The following is a 15,285-nucleotide window of genomic DNA, read 5'->3' as shown; positions in this document are numbered from 1 at the left end:
TTCAGAGACAGATCTTGAGATCTTACAAACATGCTGTAAGGTGAGATGGCATCCCTGGATTTTGGACTATCTCTTTTTGTCCCACCAAAAATCCTGGTTTCAAGAACGTTGTCTTTCAGCATCAGTCCAAAGCAGAACATAGCATTAGATTGCCTTCCCCCAGTAACGCACTAGTTTGTGGTGGTTTGATTTATGTATTTCTGCCTTAGTTAATTTGAGAGCTGATTGTACCCAGTGCACAGTCAGCTGTGGACAATGGGGAACATCTTCAAAAGCACTGAGTCCCATTTTCTAAAGTATTGTGGGCACTGTAGGAGCCTAAATCCTTGGCTTTCAATGAGACTTAGGCACCTAACTCACTTAGGTGCTTTTGAAGATGATCCCGTATTCCATGAACCTAACTGTCCCTGCACATCAGGTGGCAGGAAACCAAACTGCCTGACTGATATAAGACCCAGGTGAGTTACGTTTCCTTAGGGCCTGTGCAATCAGCAGGGCTTGTGTTAGATTATTTTTGTTTGCATCAGTTTTTATTGCTGATGAAAACAACTGGAGCGAGCTAGACTTGGTGTGAGCTATCGAAGTGCCAATCATCCCTGCTCCTCCAGGGTATCTCAGTTTTGGCCTATTCCACCCCACTCCCCCAGAGCAAATACTCGCTTGTTACTTGCTGTAGAGTTGAAGCAAGTCAGGCTCCAGCAGCTAAGTTGGTTTCTCACTTGCGTTGGATATCTGCATAACACAGGCCAGAAGAGGTCGTAGTAGAGGATCATAATGGTCCCCTCTGACTCCTTATTCAAAGGTGGTGCTGTTAGTGACCACTTGTGCTGGCCAGCTCCGTCCCCCTCCTGTGGGGCAGACGTTTACTTGCTGGGCAGTACCATCTCCTAATGTGTCTGCTTCACAGTGTCTGATTGCAGCTTCCTGGTTCTGAAGCCCTTCAGCAATAGGCGGGTGTTCTTAGGGGAGTGTGTTTGCAAAGGAACAGTTGCTGACAAAACAAGAAGGGAAGGGCTGCTTGCTGTTTGTGCAGGGGAGTCTATAAAACTTTGTTAATGGGGATTCCAGTGGAGAAGGAGAGAACACGGATGGCCAGAAGAATAGCAAGCCGGATTTCATGGCGAGGAGACTCAGAACCTGAATCCTGGCTTGAAGGAACCAAAGTGACTCTCAGCCTTCTCTGGGTCTCAGCTCTGTACCCAGAGCCAGCCTGGCACTGAGGGCAAAGGGCCTTTCCAGTACCACATAATAGCAATTGTTCCTACCCCCTCTGTTCCTTCAGGGTCTGGTGGTGTCTCTCAGTCCCTGTAGCACCGTTCCTGGTGGACCAGTCTGGTCTGAGAGCCCCTCCTTATTCCCCAAGTACCCCTGTCTCACAGCAGGTGGGAATCATGCCCATACCTCTCAGCTGTTGCTTTCAACATTTGTTTCAGCCCAAGCTCATTCAGCGCTGCCTTTTCATTGCACATGGCCCAGTCCCTCCCAATCCAGCCAGCATTGAAGCATTTACTCTTTCGTTTGCAGTACAGCCCACCAAAGCATCCATTTGATTTCCACCTCTTCTGATTTTTCCATCCACCTAGACCCACAGTGTGTTCCATGTTTTGTCACTGGCCTTTGCCCTGCGGGCAAGCACTTCCGCCTTAGGTTAATCAAAGCACATTCCGTTAGACAACCGGGACCCAGAGTCTCCGCCATTTCAGGCGGGTCAGTTACACGGCACAGGGTTGGAACTGCTAGGCCACATCACACCCAGAGAAGATGTTGGCTGTTGGAACGTACTGGGTTTTGCAGTAACAACTTCCAAACATAGAGCGCGTCACACTTAAACCTTGCTCTCAGTTGCTCTCTGAAGTTTGTGCTGTTTTGGGCGGTCCCATAGCAGTGCGATGCCCGTAGCATTTTGTGTTTCTATTGCAACAGCACCCTGGCACTGCTGTGCTGCCTCCATTCAGCAGGAGCAGCAGGCAGTCTAAAGCAGAGAGCATTTCTCCCCGTGTGCAGCAACACACAGCATTCACTCAGTGTGCATCCTGTAAGGCTGAGGTCCTGCTGGAGTGAGCCAAGCTCTCTCGCTTCACTCACACAGTTTTCCATCAGAACACTCTGGTGAAATGCTGCAGCCAGCCTCCTCCTCCTCTCCATTCGAGTTGATGTGATGCCTCAGATCCAAGCTGTACTAATCGATAATTGTTCAGAATCACTAACAGTTAGAGAATGCTTGGTTTAGCCCATTTTCCCATAAATATATCGATCTCCTAAATACCCATTGATACATTATAACCAGTAGATGTTCCTACTCCTGGTAGCTAGAATAAATTTTGCATCTTACTTTCAGAGGCGTCTTTCTATCACTAATTCAGAAGCACTTTCCTTCAACCAAAAGAAAGAGAGAAAAAGGAACTGGCATTAAAAGAAAACGTAAGACCACCTTCCACCGCCCAATGTTTGACCTCCTGCCTTTCCGCCTCGCCCCAGCTATCAGCCTTTTCATCTCCTGTTCCCTTCCCCACTTCATGCTTTGCCTGGGTTTGGGTTTGCCCTCCCTTAGATCCCTTGCTAGTCTCTCACCCTAGGCATGTCGCTAGTTGCAGCTCTCCATGTCATCTTTTTCCCCCACAACTCACCTCCCTTCCACCAAATCACTTCCTAGCCCCTGGGATTGCCCAGTAGCCATGCCCCTTTCCCCCTGCAGTGCAGACTGCTAGACTGACAGGCAGATTTTGCTAGACTCCCAGCTGCATATCTGAGGCCCTCTTGCAGCAAGGGGTTTTTCTCCTCTACCCCTTACATATAGGGTGGCAGGTGCCCTGGAAAATACTCAGTTATCTACCCTATTCCTGGCTGCAGGTAAGAACTGTCTCCTGTACAACCTGTGTTCCCTCTGTGCTGGGTTCCTTTGCAAGAAGGTTGGACCCTAGCTCTCATGCCCATGGTTACACCTGGGAAGTGGGATATGGGAAAAGGGGGAAGAGGAGAGAGTGGTAAAGACTGATTTACAGAGATTGCCCTGGCAAATTGCTGGGGTTCTCTGCCAGCTGAGACAAACAGATCTGTAATATCTTGCATGGCTGGGGCATTTTCACTGTGCTGGGAATTCAGTCCTGATGCGACTGGTTTTCCTTCCTGAAACACTAATGCACCAGCCCCTCTCTTTGCCTAAAGATTTTCCTTTAGGGATAGCTGAGCCTGTGGGTTCTTTCCCCCCAAGGGGAGAAGAGGAAAGTAGCTGCATGGCCAGGTGAGAGCAAGGTGCAGTTTGCACATTGCCATGTGGCCGTCTTCAGCCCTGGTAAAAGACTGGCTTGTTCTTCCTCTCTCTCTTTTTCCCCCCATGCCCAAACGTCTGCCTCTCTGATCTGCCTTTCGCTTGGGGCAACCTCAGCTCCCCTGTGACCTATCCTCCATTCTCTGAGCCAGTGCTTGCTGTTCTGTGCTGACCTGCCCCTTGGGCACTCTCCCCCCCGTGCTGATGTGGCTCGCTCTCCCTCACAGGGAAGCAGAAAGGCCGCTGTGCGAAGGTGCTGAAAGGAATGTACGACATGGCGGGCGTGATCAAGATCAGCGACGACAGCAGCACTGATTCGGAGGTAGGGCTGGACAGCGACTTCAACTCCTCCCCGGAGTCCCTGTTCGACAATGACGACGTCATCTTTGTTGAACACACCTACAATGGCTTTGCATCCGAAGACAGAGGTAAGCTGGGGTTAATCCCTTCCCAGGCCAGGGACAAGCCAGGCATTTGCGAAAGGTCAGGGGACAAGTGTCTGGGCTTATCCTGGTCCCGTACATGTGCAGAATAACATTCCGAATGGATCTGACCCTGGCTTTGCTTAGCACCCTACGTGGGACAGCAGCGTTGAAGTTCTGCTACAGAGGCGTCTCTCCAGGTGTCTCCCCGGGGACAGTGAGGGTCCTGTTATGTATGGGAGTGGCCGTGCTTCCTTGGCAGGGATTGGTCGGCTGTCGCACCCACCAGCTCAGAGCCATTCCTTGAATCTCTTTAGGGAGGTTGAAGAAATGATACCTGCAGACTTCCTACCCTCCATGTTGTTCCAGGCTAACGCAGACTTGCTTGGCTATCCTGCACTGACCAAGTGGGGGACCACCGATTCCCGCATTAGGAGCAAATTGACGTTTGTATAATAGAATGATTGGCTTGTAGCTGATTTATACCTAGTTGTGGTCAGACTTGGGAGGTGGGGTGGAGTGGAGTGTGGAATACCAGCCGACATGAGAAATCTGTCCTGCACACTCCACAACAACATCCAGCAGCAGTCCTTGCTCTCTGAATCAGACCCCTCCTCTCTTGAGCTTCAATCTGGGTCACTCTAGGGTTCTTCTTCACGCTGGTCCTGAGCTCTGTGGCTGTTGAGTTCCTTGCCATCTCCTGGCTGGATTCTAAGCACCTGCCTTTCCACATTGCAGGCAGTTTGCACTTTCCAGGGTCCCAGAAGGATGTGCATGGCCCGGGAGTGCTAGAACATGTGGAGAAAATGAAACAGGACCTCCTATCAAAAGTAAAAGCACTGGGCAAAGAGCTACCTCTCAATACCTTGGATGAGCTGATAAATCACTTTGGGGGCCCAGAGTACGTGGCAGAGGTATGTCATATTATGGTCGCCTGGCGTTGGGCTCAGCAGCTCAACCTGCTGTTTGTGGCTCTGACCACTAGAGGGTGCTGTAATGCCAGCCCTTGGAGAGATAGAGTTGGGCTCCCAGCCCCACGGGCACATCTAGGCTCTGTGGTTCACATCTGAGTGGGCAGCCTTTGGCTAACATTGGCGCTCCTGTAGACTAAGGCCATGTCTACGCTACTATTTACGTTGGCAAAACTTACGTCACTCGGGTGTGAAAAAAATACCCACTTGAGCGACATCAGTTTCGCCGACAGAAGCGCTCGTGTCCACAGCTCTCCTGCCGACATAGCTATGGCTGCTCGTTGAAGGTGGTTAAATTATGTCGACAGGAGAGTTCTCTCCTGTCGGTGTAGGGCGGCTTCACGGGTGATCTTACAGCAACGCAGCTGCATTGGTACAGCTGTGGTGCTATAAGGTCTCTAGTGTAGACATGGCCTTAGTTCCTGACAGTACTTATCCAGTGTGTGATGGCGAGGTAGCAGGAGCTCCCTGAGGGATGCCCCCCCCCTTTATGCTTTTTGCATTATCTTCCTCATATTGAGGCGCTGGGTTGTAACCCCCTTCTTTCCAACCCAGGACAGGCTGGACCTTGCTACTACTTATATACTGTGCTCTTGGCACTTCCTTACTGTGACCTTGGACTAGTTACTTCACTGCCTCAGTTTCCCTAATTGTAAAATATAGTCTCCAGGGCAAAAATTCCCTCTGGAAGCAGTTTATTGCTCCAGGTCTGGCCAGTATAGACCCCTGCCCAGGTGTCTACCTTTATATTTACTTCCCAGATGTTCCATTTCAACCTTGCGCCCCAACTCTGTCTGTCCGTCTCATTAATGACCTGTTTCTTCCCTGGCGGGCCATGTAGATGACTGGCCGGAAAGGCCGGGTGGTGAGCAGACCCGACGGCTCCATCATGTATGAGTCCCGGGCTGAGCAGGGCCTCTCCATAGACCACGTCAACCTGAAGGAGAAGGAGCGTTTTATGAGTGGGGAAAAGGTGAGTGAGGCTCTGAACCAGAGACCCCTGCAGCTGCACACTTGAGAAGATGTGGACTGGCATAGTGCTTGTGGGCAGCTACCCCAGACGCATGATGGACCTTGCAGTCACTGGCTTGCCCCAGATGTGTGCGCCTGTCTCTGTCAGTCCCTTTGTGCTTCACCCTGGAAGCCTGGCACTTGACCATTCGCTTTCCAGAGGAGAGCTGGGCATGACAGTAGAACCTAGAAATGCTGCTCTTGCAGTGGCCAGAGGGGGCACTGCAGAGTGTCCTGTGGGATTGCCTGCCCCAGAGTCTGAACACCCTGCTGGACCTAGGATGGAGGCCAAGGATACAGATCTCTCACATGAGTAGGGCAGAGCACTAGACAGCTGTGCCAATCCCTCAGGCACATAAAACAAATATGAATTGGGCATACTTGACCTGCTGGGAAGTGACACGGAGGCAGGGGGCCCTCAGTGGATCAGGACGAACTGTATCCTGGGTTTTCTCTGGGCCTGTCCCTGAATGCTTTCCATGTAGCAGTTCTCCCAGATCTCTGGGAATACCATTGCATCTCCTAACTCCTGCTGTGTCTCTCTTAGCTTGTAGCAATAATCTCCGAGGCCTCCAGCTCAGGGATCTCTCTCCAAGCAGACAGGCGGGTGAGGAACCAGAAGCGCCGGGTCCACATGACACTGGAACTGCCCTGGAGTGCAGACCGAGCCATACAGCAGTTCGGTGAGCGCTGAACATTCTCAGTCACTTTCTCCCTCTGCTCAGTGGCTACAGGGTATAGTTCTGCCCTGTGATTTTCTAGCCGCCCTGCAAACGAAACACCCGCCTGGCCTTGTTCTGGAGCCACAGGGAGCCCAGTTGTGTTCAGTGGCACAAAGGGCTAGCCCCAGAAACATGGGGCTCATGCAGCCTGCCAGGAGGCCAGTCCAGGCACGAGGCAGCAGTGATCAACTTTCCTTCAGGGAAAGGTGCATCGCTGCCTTGGGGTTGGGGTGGGGTGTAGTTGATAAAGGGAGAGGGTAGCTTATCTGTGGGAGCAGAACACTGAGCTGCTCCCCCCAGATGCTGTTCTGGAGCCCATCTTGGTGCCTAGGGGATAGTTGTCAATGGCACAGAACCTTTGAAAGTCTCCAGACTGGAATAACTAGGGGGAAATGAGGGGCTGGACTGGAGTGTCATCTCATGGTGCATCCAGGATTGGGATGCACTGGCAGAGCTGTGTGTGTGAAGCTAGCTTGGCACCCGACCATGCTCTGAGCCTGGGGTGAAGCCAGCCTCTCATCACAAGAGCAGCAGAGGAAATGAATGTACAGCTCCACTTTAAACCTGGAGTGATTTTGTGACTGGCCAACCGGCTGTGATCCTGGAGAGGTCAGGGCAGCAGCCCTGCTCTGGCAGTGCCAGGTGGGAAGGTCTGGCAGCACAAAGCTGATGAGAGAAACTATGTCCCTACTCCCCAGAAGAGAAGCGTTGGATTTGTTTCAAAGCTGGTAGGTGCTCTAAGGGAAGCTGCTTTAGTCTGTCTGCGTTCCCCACTTCCTTCTCAGCAGCTGTTCCCCATGCTTGTGTCAGATTCCACATCATTCACCCCCTTTGTATCCACATCTCTCTCCAGGTCGAACCCACCGATCGAACCAGGTCTCTGCTCCGGAGTACGTCTTCCTTATCTCTGAGCTGGCGGGGGAGAGGAGGTTCGCGTCCATTGTTGCCAAACGCTTGGAGAGCCTCGTAAGTGCCCCGGAGGGTGGCTAGAAATAAAACCCATGCTGTCTCTGAACATTGCCGAGTGACTCTGCTTCTGGGGCACCTCTTGTCCCAAACTGAACTCGGATGAGAGATTGCGTCACCCTCGGCTGATGTGCAGCCACCTCTGCTGCAAAACGAGGAAGCTGTTTAACAGCCTGCAGAACAGGAAGTGAAGAATACGCTACGTAATTGGGATGTCAGGGGAATTTCGGGGAGGGATGTAAGTCGGGAGGTTGGAATTTCCCAACAGGCAGGAGGTAACACCCATTCTTTTCCAGGAAAGAAATAGGCTCTCTAATGACCCCAAAGTATCGTTGCCTCGGTTCAGTGTTCCATCATTTTTAATGAATCCATGAGTATCTCTGAGTGTTAAGATACTAGCACCTCGCTGTCTGCCCGCGGCGTTTCTTTGTACAGACTTCTGGTGAAACTTGTGCTGCTTTTAAACCGTTCCTCCCTGGTTCTTTCCAATGGCTCAAATTAAGGGAAAAACCTACATATGAAAATATAGGTGGCATGTAATCTAATCACTGTGTTTAGGTTGAACATCGTGGCACATGGTGCCTCAGGTAGCCGGAAGAAAAGTGGCATTTTCCAGACACCAGAGCTGGCTGGTGACAATCCCCAACAATCCCCGCACGTGCAGTTGAGGCTGATCAGATTCAGCCCTCTGACATGGGGTCACCTTAGGAGTCCGTCTTTAATCAGGGGTTAACTGAGCTTTGTTATGGATGCAGTTGCTTTTCCCCGTGAGTCTCTCCCCAAACCTTTCTGAACAGCTTTGTGCTTTGTCTCTTCTTCTAGGGTGCCTTAACTCACGGAGATAGAAGAGCCACTGAATCCAGGGACCTCAGCAAGTACAACTTTGAGAATAAGGTGACCATTAGCAATTCTGCATGGTTGTTTAGCAAGCTTAAAATAACCAGTACACCCCTTTGGTAGGACTCTGAGCATGGCGAAGAGCCAGTGCTGGGGCTCACGGATCATGGCAGGTTAGGGATCTGGTCTTGTGAGCACTGGGAACAAAGCTCTTGGTTTTGGCACAAAATACAAACATACGGAGAGCATAATAAGAGAGCTTTCGAGACCTCAAGCCTTGTAACACCCTGCAGGAAGAAGAGAGGTGCACCCTGGTCTTAAGTACAGGGCAACTGAGGCAGAGATGCTGCATGACTTGCCTACGTGCACAAAGGGAATTTGGGTTAGGGCCAGGACCTCCCAAGCTCCCAATAATAGTAATACCCAGCTCTTATGTAACACTTTTCATCAGCAGATCTCAGTGTTTTCCAAGGGAGGTCACTATTATCCCCATTTTACAGGTGGGGAAACTGAGACACATAGAGGGGGTGACTTGCCGAAGTTCACCCAGCAAACCAGATCTAGGAAGAAAACCCAGGTCACCTGAGTCCCAGTCCAATGCCCCATCCACTAGGGCACACTGCCTCTCCCTCCTGTGCTTAGGCCTTGCCTTTCATAGGGCTGGAAGAAGACTCATGGGTGAGACCAGCTACCTGACTTGGGTCTGTACCCGAACACATTAGTTATCCATCAGGTTCTTGATGGACATGCCTCTGGTGGCTGCATCTACTTCAGCATCTGCTAGGATGTCTACGTGCTTCCCATCCATTGCTGGGGAAAGCAGCATCCCAGATCCCTTCTCCACCCCTAAAGTGTGTAGTGAGATCAGAGGACAGAACTGCTCCCCACCCCCATGTGACTGTTCTCTCCTTTCCACAGTATGGGACCAGAGCGCTAGACAGGGTCCTCACCACCATCCTCAACCAGACTAAGAGCAAAGTGCCTCTGCCCAAGTATTACCAGGAACGAGAGGCTGAATTTTTTCAAGGTGAGAACATTAGCCGGGGTTTCTACTTGCAAGTGCTTCTTGCTGGCTCAGTTAGTGTGTGGTAGGGATAAATCACTGCCAGGAAAGCTGGAGTGGGCACGCGGCGCCATTCATTGCCCTCGTCCTGGGGGGAGAAGGCACCAAAGGGGCCAACAGGAGGCTGACGTGGACAGCTAGAGACCGAGGCGGAGAGAGGGACAGCACTCTATGGTAAGTGAGGCAGTGGGGTGAGCCAAGTGGCAGTGTCCCTCCCCAGGCGTGGAAGAAAGCAGAGGTGGGATCTTTTCTTACTGGAGTGTCACAGTTCAGGGCAACTGCACCTGTATTTCCCCTTCATGGTCCAGTAAAAGCACCCGTTTTAGACTCCTGGCTGCTACCTCTCTTGGGTAGAGACTCGTGCCTTTCTCCCTCCTGACTGGGGTATGTCCAGGCTTCATAGGTTCCTGCCTACACTGCGAATTCCCCAGCAAGTCGGACTGCCTAGGCAGGCCTGCTTTGCCTTCCCCAGAGAGGCTATAAACAGCGTAATGATTAGCAAATACCACCTCGCCCTTTCTGAGCAAGCACATTTATCCTCAAGGTGAAAGCACAACAGATAAAATCATTAACGTGGTAAAAGAACTTGCACGCCTGCTAATGGGCTTACCCCAGCTCCCACTGGTAGGAGTCAGTCCTTCCAGCCCCACACGGGATTTTCAAGTCCATAACAGCTGTTAGCTCGGAACAAGCATGCAGATTGTGCAGATAAATCTGTTCCTTTATGTGGCTTGAGCCTTTGATCTTGTCCTCATGTAACAGGTGATCTGCAGACAATGGCTGTCTCCTCGGGTGTAGCGTCAAAACGGCCAGGCTTTTGCACAGCCAGGGGGTGGGAAACCCGTGTTGCTTGGTTGTCCCCACACTTCATTCTGGTCTGGCACATTTGTTTCCAATAGTCCTTTGACGCTCCTGACACTTCCCAGGGTTTACCTCGGTCACAGCTCCCCCTGGAGAAGTTACACACAGTCCCACCGTAATACATCAGTGTCACATTTTTAATACAAGGGACTCGAAAGCTACTTCACCTTACTTCAGTAAGGCTTTGCCAGGAGATAGCCCTCTCTGTCGTTGGGGGAGTGGCCATCTCGGCAAGCAGGGGGAGCAGCCCTGCAGCAGGACTGCTGAGATAAGGGGCTTCGTGGTATTGGGGTGGAGGCAACATGACAGCTCACAACCTTCAAGGCACGTGCTTCCCCTTCTGTCATTCTAGAAATGAAACAAGGTCTCATCTCCGTCGGGATCTGCTGCAAGGAGATGAAATACGGCTATGTGTCAGTGGAGAAGGGTAAGCCTGGAATCTTTCCTCCCTGCCCCGCGGAGGAGCAGGCTAAGAGACGCAGTTACCATAGCACACGTTCGCTGCTGTCCTCCTGGCCCACGTCAGACTTGCCCTGTAGCCGACGCGGGACACGGCACTTGGGAAGCCAGAGGGAAGCTCTGCAGGTGCTTGGCCAGCAGAAGCCGAGCATCTTTCCCAGTCCTTGGTCTGCAGGGCCCAGCCCAACTACCAGCCAAGCTCTGGGGGCCCAGGCAGTGTTGGCTTTCAATGCGTCGCCCTGCCTGCTCTCCTGGAGAAAGCAGAGATGCTCCCCTGCTCTCTGGGGTGGTGGTGGGGAGTTGTCACTGAGCTGCTCAGATTCCCTGAGCTGCGCGCTCCATTACTGTTGCAGACTGCTCCATAACCAAGTTCCTGAACCGCATCCTGGGCCTGGAGGTGCACAAGCAGAACATGCTCTTCCAGTACTTCACCGACACCTTCGACCACCTGATTGAGAAGGACAAGAAGGAGGGCAAATACGACATGGGCATCTTAGGTGGGAGAAGGGAGAGGGGGGAAAACTCCTCTCTGCTGGGAGCCCGCTGGTGTCGTGTCCCCAGCTGACCATCCCCTGTTGCCGCACTCTTCAAACCCAGTCACTTCAATGGCCAGTGGCTTTCTGTGCCAGAAGCTGGGTGTGACCGGGCTGCCTGGTCTGGGCTTCACACTCCGGTGACCCTGCCCCCGGCTGGGCGCTCAGACCTAGAAAGGTCGGTGCCCTTCCATGCTATGTGAGCACTTACTGGGGGAGCAGGATTCGAACCCTAGCCTCTCTCCCCCACCTAGGCTTTCGAGTGCTGGGAGCTTGCCCCTATGCCTCAGCCTATGAGGTGGGATGCTGGGAGAAGATGTTAGTGCCGTGACTCCACTGGCTAATCCAGGGGAAGGATGCAGCGCTCTGAAGAACTCTGTGCCCCCCCACACACACAAGGAAGGTGGGGGGCCCTGGCTAGTGATAAGCCTGCGCTGTGTGCTCTCTCACAGGAAGGATGCTCAGGATGGGCTTGGGGGGAACGGCATCCCCAGGTTGAAGCCCCAGGCCGCTCTGATGCCCAGACCTTGGTGGGTTTTCTACAGCAGGACAAACCCCAAGAGAAGAGCAGGCTGCAGTGCAGCTGAGGGGCCTGAGGGATTAGGGACTCTCATCTTCCCCTAATAACCCTCCACCCCCCCAGCTGAAGGGCCCCTGCCTGATCCCCTGCCCTGCAATGAATGTGAAGGAGTTGTTGCACCATAAGGGTTGGTTGAACCAGTGCAGGGCGCCCAGTGGGCAGGGCTGGGAACCCCAGCAGTAAATGGAGGTGGCCTGGGGATGTGGCCAGGCTGTGACATGGAGCTCTGCCACTCACCAGAGATCTAAGGGCTGTTTCTTTCTGCTGCCTCCACAGACTTAGCTCCCGGCGTGGATGAGATTTACGAGGAGAGCAAGGAGGTTTTCCTGACCCCGGGACATCCCCAGGATGGGCAGGTGGTGTTCTACAAGGTAAGTGGGGCTAGGTAAGGTCTCTGCCAGGGCAGCCCCGTCCATGGGTACCCGGAGCACAAAGCCGCTCTTGGGCAGCCCTCGCTTCAGCTGCTGTTCCTGGCCTGGATCTTGGTCCTCCTTGTCCAGGTGTAGGCTGCGCAGCCATGGGAAGGAGACTGTGCCCCGCACACTGGTATTGAAGTGGTGCTGGGAGGCCCCAATCAGGAATCAGGGCCTCCTGTGCTAGGTGCTGTAGACAGGAGCCAAGGAGAGTCCCTGCCTCAGATAGCTCAGGTGGAGAGCGAGACTGAGGGTGGCCTGGAGGGGACAAAGTCACAGCAAAAAGCTGGCTTTGTTCGCACCAGCCAGTCAGCTCACCTCCATCCTAGCACACAGGTACGTCAGCAGCCAAAGGGTTCTCTTCCCTGTCTGGGCACAGGAGGCACCTTGGCCAGCCCCAGTTCCCTGAGCTGAGCGAGCTGGCAGGTGTTCTTGCTGGGTCTTCAGCCCGGCACTTCCCGGATACTCCCATCCCATGGGGCATGTCTTGGCAGAGATCTCGGTAGCGCTGTGCCCACCCACTCACCTTTACACAGACCCTGCATTCGCCCCACTTCCTGTGTCTCATCATTCCCATGACAACGATAGCAATTGCTTCCATGGTAGAGTCACCCCAGGGAAGCACTGGCTGCAATTTAGCAACTGGGACTAGGCACCCACCCAGCACGCACGACCACAGACCACAGCTGCTCTGGTGGGAGGAGAGGCAGCAGGAGCCACAGGCTCACATGGACCAGGCGTACTCTGGCTCTGGCCCCTTGGAAGCTGATGCTGCTCATCTTTAGGGCACAGAGGAGGGTGGAGGTGGGGGGTGAGAGAGAGTGAATGTGAGTGAAGGGGACACTCCGACACCTGCCATCCATAAAACAGGAGGCTCTCATTTGTCCTGTTAGATCAGCGTCGACAGAGGCCTGAAGTGGGAGGAGGCTTACGAGAAATCGCTCAAACTAACAGGCACCTACGACGGCTTCTACCTCTCCCACAAGGTGAACTCCCCAGGGCCACCAGGGCTGCTGCCCCACAGGTCTGAGATGGGCTCCAACGGGGGTGTCTGGTTGCTGGCAGTCGGTGAGAGGCCAGCGGCCACAATTGATCCCTTGCTGATCGGTCACCAGGAGCCCAGAAAAGCTTCTGAGGAGCTTATGTTTCATTTCACCCAGTGCGGGAGGGGGGTTGACTTCAAATGGCCGAGGGTGGAGATTGTAATGGGAGTAACAAAAACAAGCCATCTCAGCTCAGCCAGCGCATTCCCCGCCATGGAGCAAGCCCAGCTCACAGCAGGAGGAGTGAATGGGGGAGGGTGCAGGCTGGAATTCCCCTGCCCCCAGTGTATGGCCACTGCAGAGCCAGCATCCCCGTCAGCCACCCCGCTCTCGGAAGCAGGGGTGCAGAGACACACTGGAAGCGTGGCCCTTCTGGGGCGGCACCATGTCCAATCCACCCATGGCGTACACAAGTGTAACTGTGCACCTTGTGCCCACAGACACGGGGCTGTAAATACACCTGCCTGCTGGCAGAGCAGGGCCGCGGGAAGAACTTCATCCTCTACAAGCCCAACATCGGCAAGCAGAGCCAGCCCGAAAGCCTCGACAGCCTCTTCAAGAAGTACCGCCAGGTAGGTGGGAGCCCCAGGAACCAACTGCTGCCCGTCCCCTCCATCCCCCGCAAGGCTGAACGGGAGGAACACCACCTGTGCCCCGGCTGCCCTCTGCAGCATGGGAATTGCAGCTGATCAAGGAAACTGTGACTCAACCGCAGACGGGGCAGAGGGAGAGTCCTTGGGGCTGAACGCTCCCTTGGTGCATGGTTCTGTAGGCGCAGATGTAGGGATGGGCTCTGCCTTCCCAGAGACAAGCGCAGCAAATCTCCCCCCTGAGCCAGCGTGGGGCTGAGCTGTGACACGTCCATCTGAGTTTTCAGCAGGTCAGTGTTCTTGAGACCCAACACTGACACTCAGGAGGGATACGGCAGGCACCTGGAGAGGACTGCTGGTATGAGGGTCTCAGAGTGCATGGCTGCCCTTTGCCAGGGCTGGACGCAGAGTATCAGACTCGACAGATCAGTGCTCTGCTCCCTGCCTGGCAGTGTGTGTCCAGTTGTTTGCTCCCTTGTGTTCAAAGGCTAACACTGTCATCAGCACAGGCAAAAAAGGAAAATCACCAGGACCTTCCGTGCTTGCCCTTGCCTAGCTGCCATGTGAGCACCTCCGTGTGCCATGCACACTGATCAGTGGAGCCTCTCGGCACTCCTGGCAGGAATCGCTGTTCCCAATTTACAGCTGGGGAGACTGAGGCACATGGGTGCCGTGACTTGCCCAAAGTCCCCTCACGTCTGGCAGAGCTGGGGATAGAACCCAGGTGTCCTGACTCCCAGTGCTTGGCCTTAGCCCTCCACCATCCTGAGGAGAGTGGAAAAGTCTAGTTTGCCTCTGGCTGTGTCCCTTGCAGGTGCTGCCCGAGGAAGCCAAGGAACATTGGGAGAGCAGCTACCTCTTCTCCTTCACGAACTGTAACCACGCTGTCTGGTAAGTGATGCCCAGTGCCAGAGGGCCTGGCCTACTCTGGGCTCCCTGCTGGGGAAACTCAGAGCCCGGTCTGAACAGGGGTAGCTGCTGCTGTCTCTGGCTCTGCATTAAAGGGTCTTCACTGCCCTGGCTGTGGAGCTGCACTGAGTGTTGGCTGTCTGGGGGCAGACTGCAGCTCTGTGAGACCCTGCTCCTTCTGTGAGCGGCTTTGCCCGACCTGTCCCAGTGGTCCCCACTAATCCTGCAGGAGCTAGCCCCCTGCTGCCCTGCCTCTGGGGTCAGCCACCTGTGGGGGAGAGGGGCATTCTTCTTCCACTCACTCCCAACCCCCAACAAGCCGGGGGAAGGGAGGGGCTGTTCCCAGGGGCAGGGGCTGCTGGTAACTCTTGTTCTCTTCCTCTGCAAACCTGAAGGAACAGAACCTGCAAACTAATCCAAGAGGGAAAGGAGTGTTTCCAGGGCATGCGCCTGCGCCGTTACTACATGCTGTGCGGAGCGCTGCTGCGGGTCTGGAGCAAGATCGCCAGCATCATGTCAGACATCACCAACACCAGCTATCTGCAGATCGTCCGCCTCAAGACCAAGGAGAAGAAAAAACAAGTCGGTGAGTGCAGGGGTCAGCGTGCTGGGCGGCGCTGTGGCGGCAGGGAAGGGG

At 53.9% G+C, this 15,285-nt stretch overlaps 1 protein-coding gene and 1 long non-coding RNA gene across 17 annotated transcripts in view; one reads left to right on the top strand and one right to left on the bottom strand.

The window, feature by feature from the left end:
* SBNO2 (strawberry notch homolog 2) overlaps nucleotides 1–15,285 on the top strand; it is a 108,596-nt gene that overhangs the window by 88,266 nt on the left and 5,045 nt on the right. For 14 of the 15 annotated variants that reach the window (XM_073324660.2, XM_073324658.2, XM_073324655.2 and 11 more), the window contains 15 exons: nucleotides 2,339–2,421; nucleotides 3,496–3,696; nucleotides 4,429–4,604; nucleotides 5,503–5,634; nucleotides 6,220–6,355; nucleotides 7,248–7,360; nucleotides 8,183–8,254; nucleotides 9,116–9,224; nucleotides 10,474–10,548; nucleotides 10,934–11,077; nucleotides 11,970–12,064; nucleotides 13,000–13,092; nucleotides 13,590–13,721; nucleotides 14,554–14,630; nucleotides 15,044–15,234. In XM_073324660.2, coding sequence (XP_073180761.1) covers nucleotides 2,339–2,421; nucleotides 3,496–3,696; nucleotides 4,429–4,604; nucleotides 5,503–5,634; nucleotides 6,220–6,355; nucleotides 7,248–7,360; nucleotides 8,183–8,254; nucleotides 9,116–9,224; nucleotides 10,474–10,548; nucleotides 10,934–11,077; nucleotides 11,970–12,064; nucleotides 13,000–13,092; nucleotides 13,590–13,721; nucleotides 14,554–14,630; nucleotides 15,044–15,234 — 1,829 coding nt within the window. The remainder of the gene's footprint in view (nucleotides 1–2,338; nucleotides 2,422–3,495; nucleotides 3,697–4,428; nucleotides 4,605–5,502; nucleotides 5,635–6,219; nucleotides 6,356–7,247; nucleotides 7,361–8,182; nucleotides 8,255–9,115; nucleotides 9,225–10,473; nucleotides 10,549–10,933; nucleotides 11,078–11,969; nucleotides 12,065–12,999; nucleotides 13,093–13,589; nucleotides 13,722–14,553; nucleotides 14,631–15,043; nucleotides 15,235–15,285) is intronic. The other variant, XM_073324662.2, reaches the window with a different exon arrangement.
* Nucleotides 95–10,315, bottom strand: LOC140903389 (uncharacterized). Of its 2 annotated transcripts, XR_012156239.2 has the most exons (3): nucleotides 9,871–10,315; nucleotides 5,404–5,598; nucleotides 95–4,478 (listed from the first exon to the last, which is right to left on the bottom strand). It is a non-coding gene; the product is annotated as an uncharacterized LOC140903389 (long non-coding RNA). The 2 variants fall into 2 exon arrangements; XR_012156238.2 differs by lacking the exon at nucleotides 9,871–10,315 and having other exon boundaries at nucleotides 5,404–7,358.

The sequence above is a fragment of the Lepidochelys kempii genome, chromosome 25 (assembly GCF_965140285.1).
Source record: "Lepidochelys kempii isolate rLepKem1 chromosome 25, rLepKem1.hap1, whole genome shotgun sequence".
Taxonomy (NCBI): domain Eukaryota; kingdom Metazoa; phylum Chordata; order Testudines; family Cheloniidae; genus Lepidochelys; species Lepidochelys kempii.
This window is presented reverse-complemented; position numbering and strand designations above follow the sequence as displayed.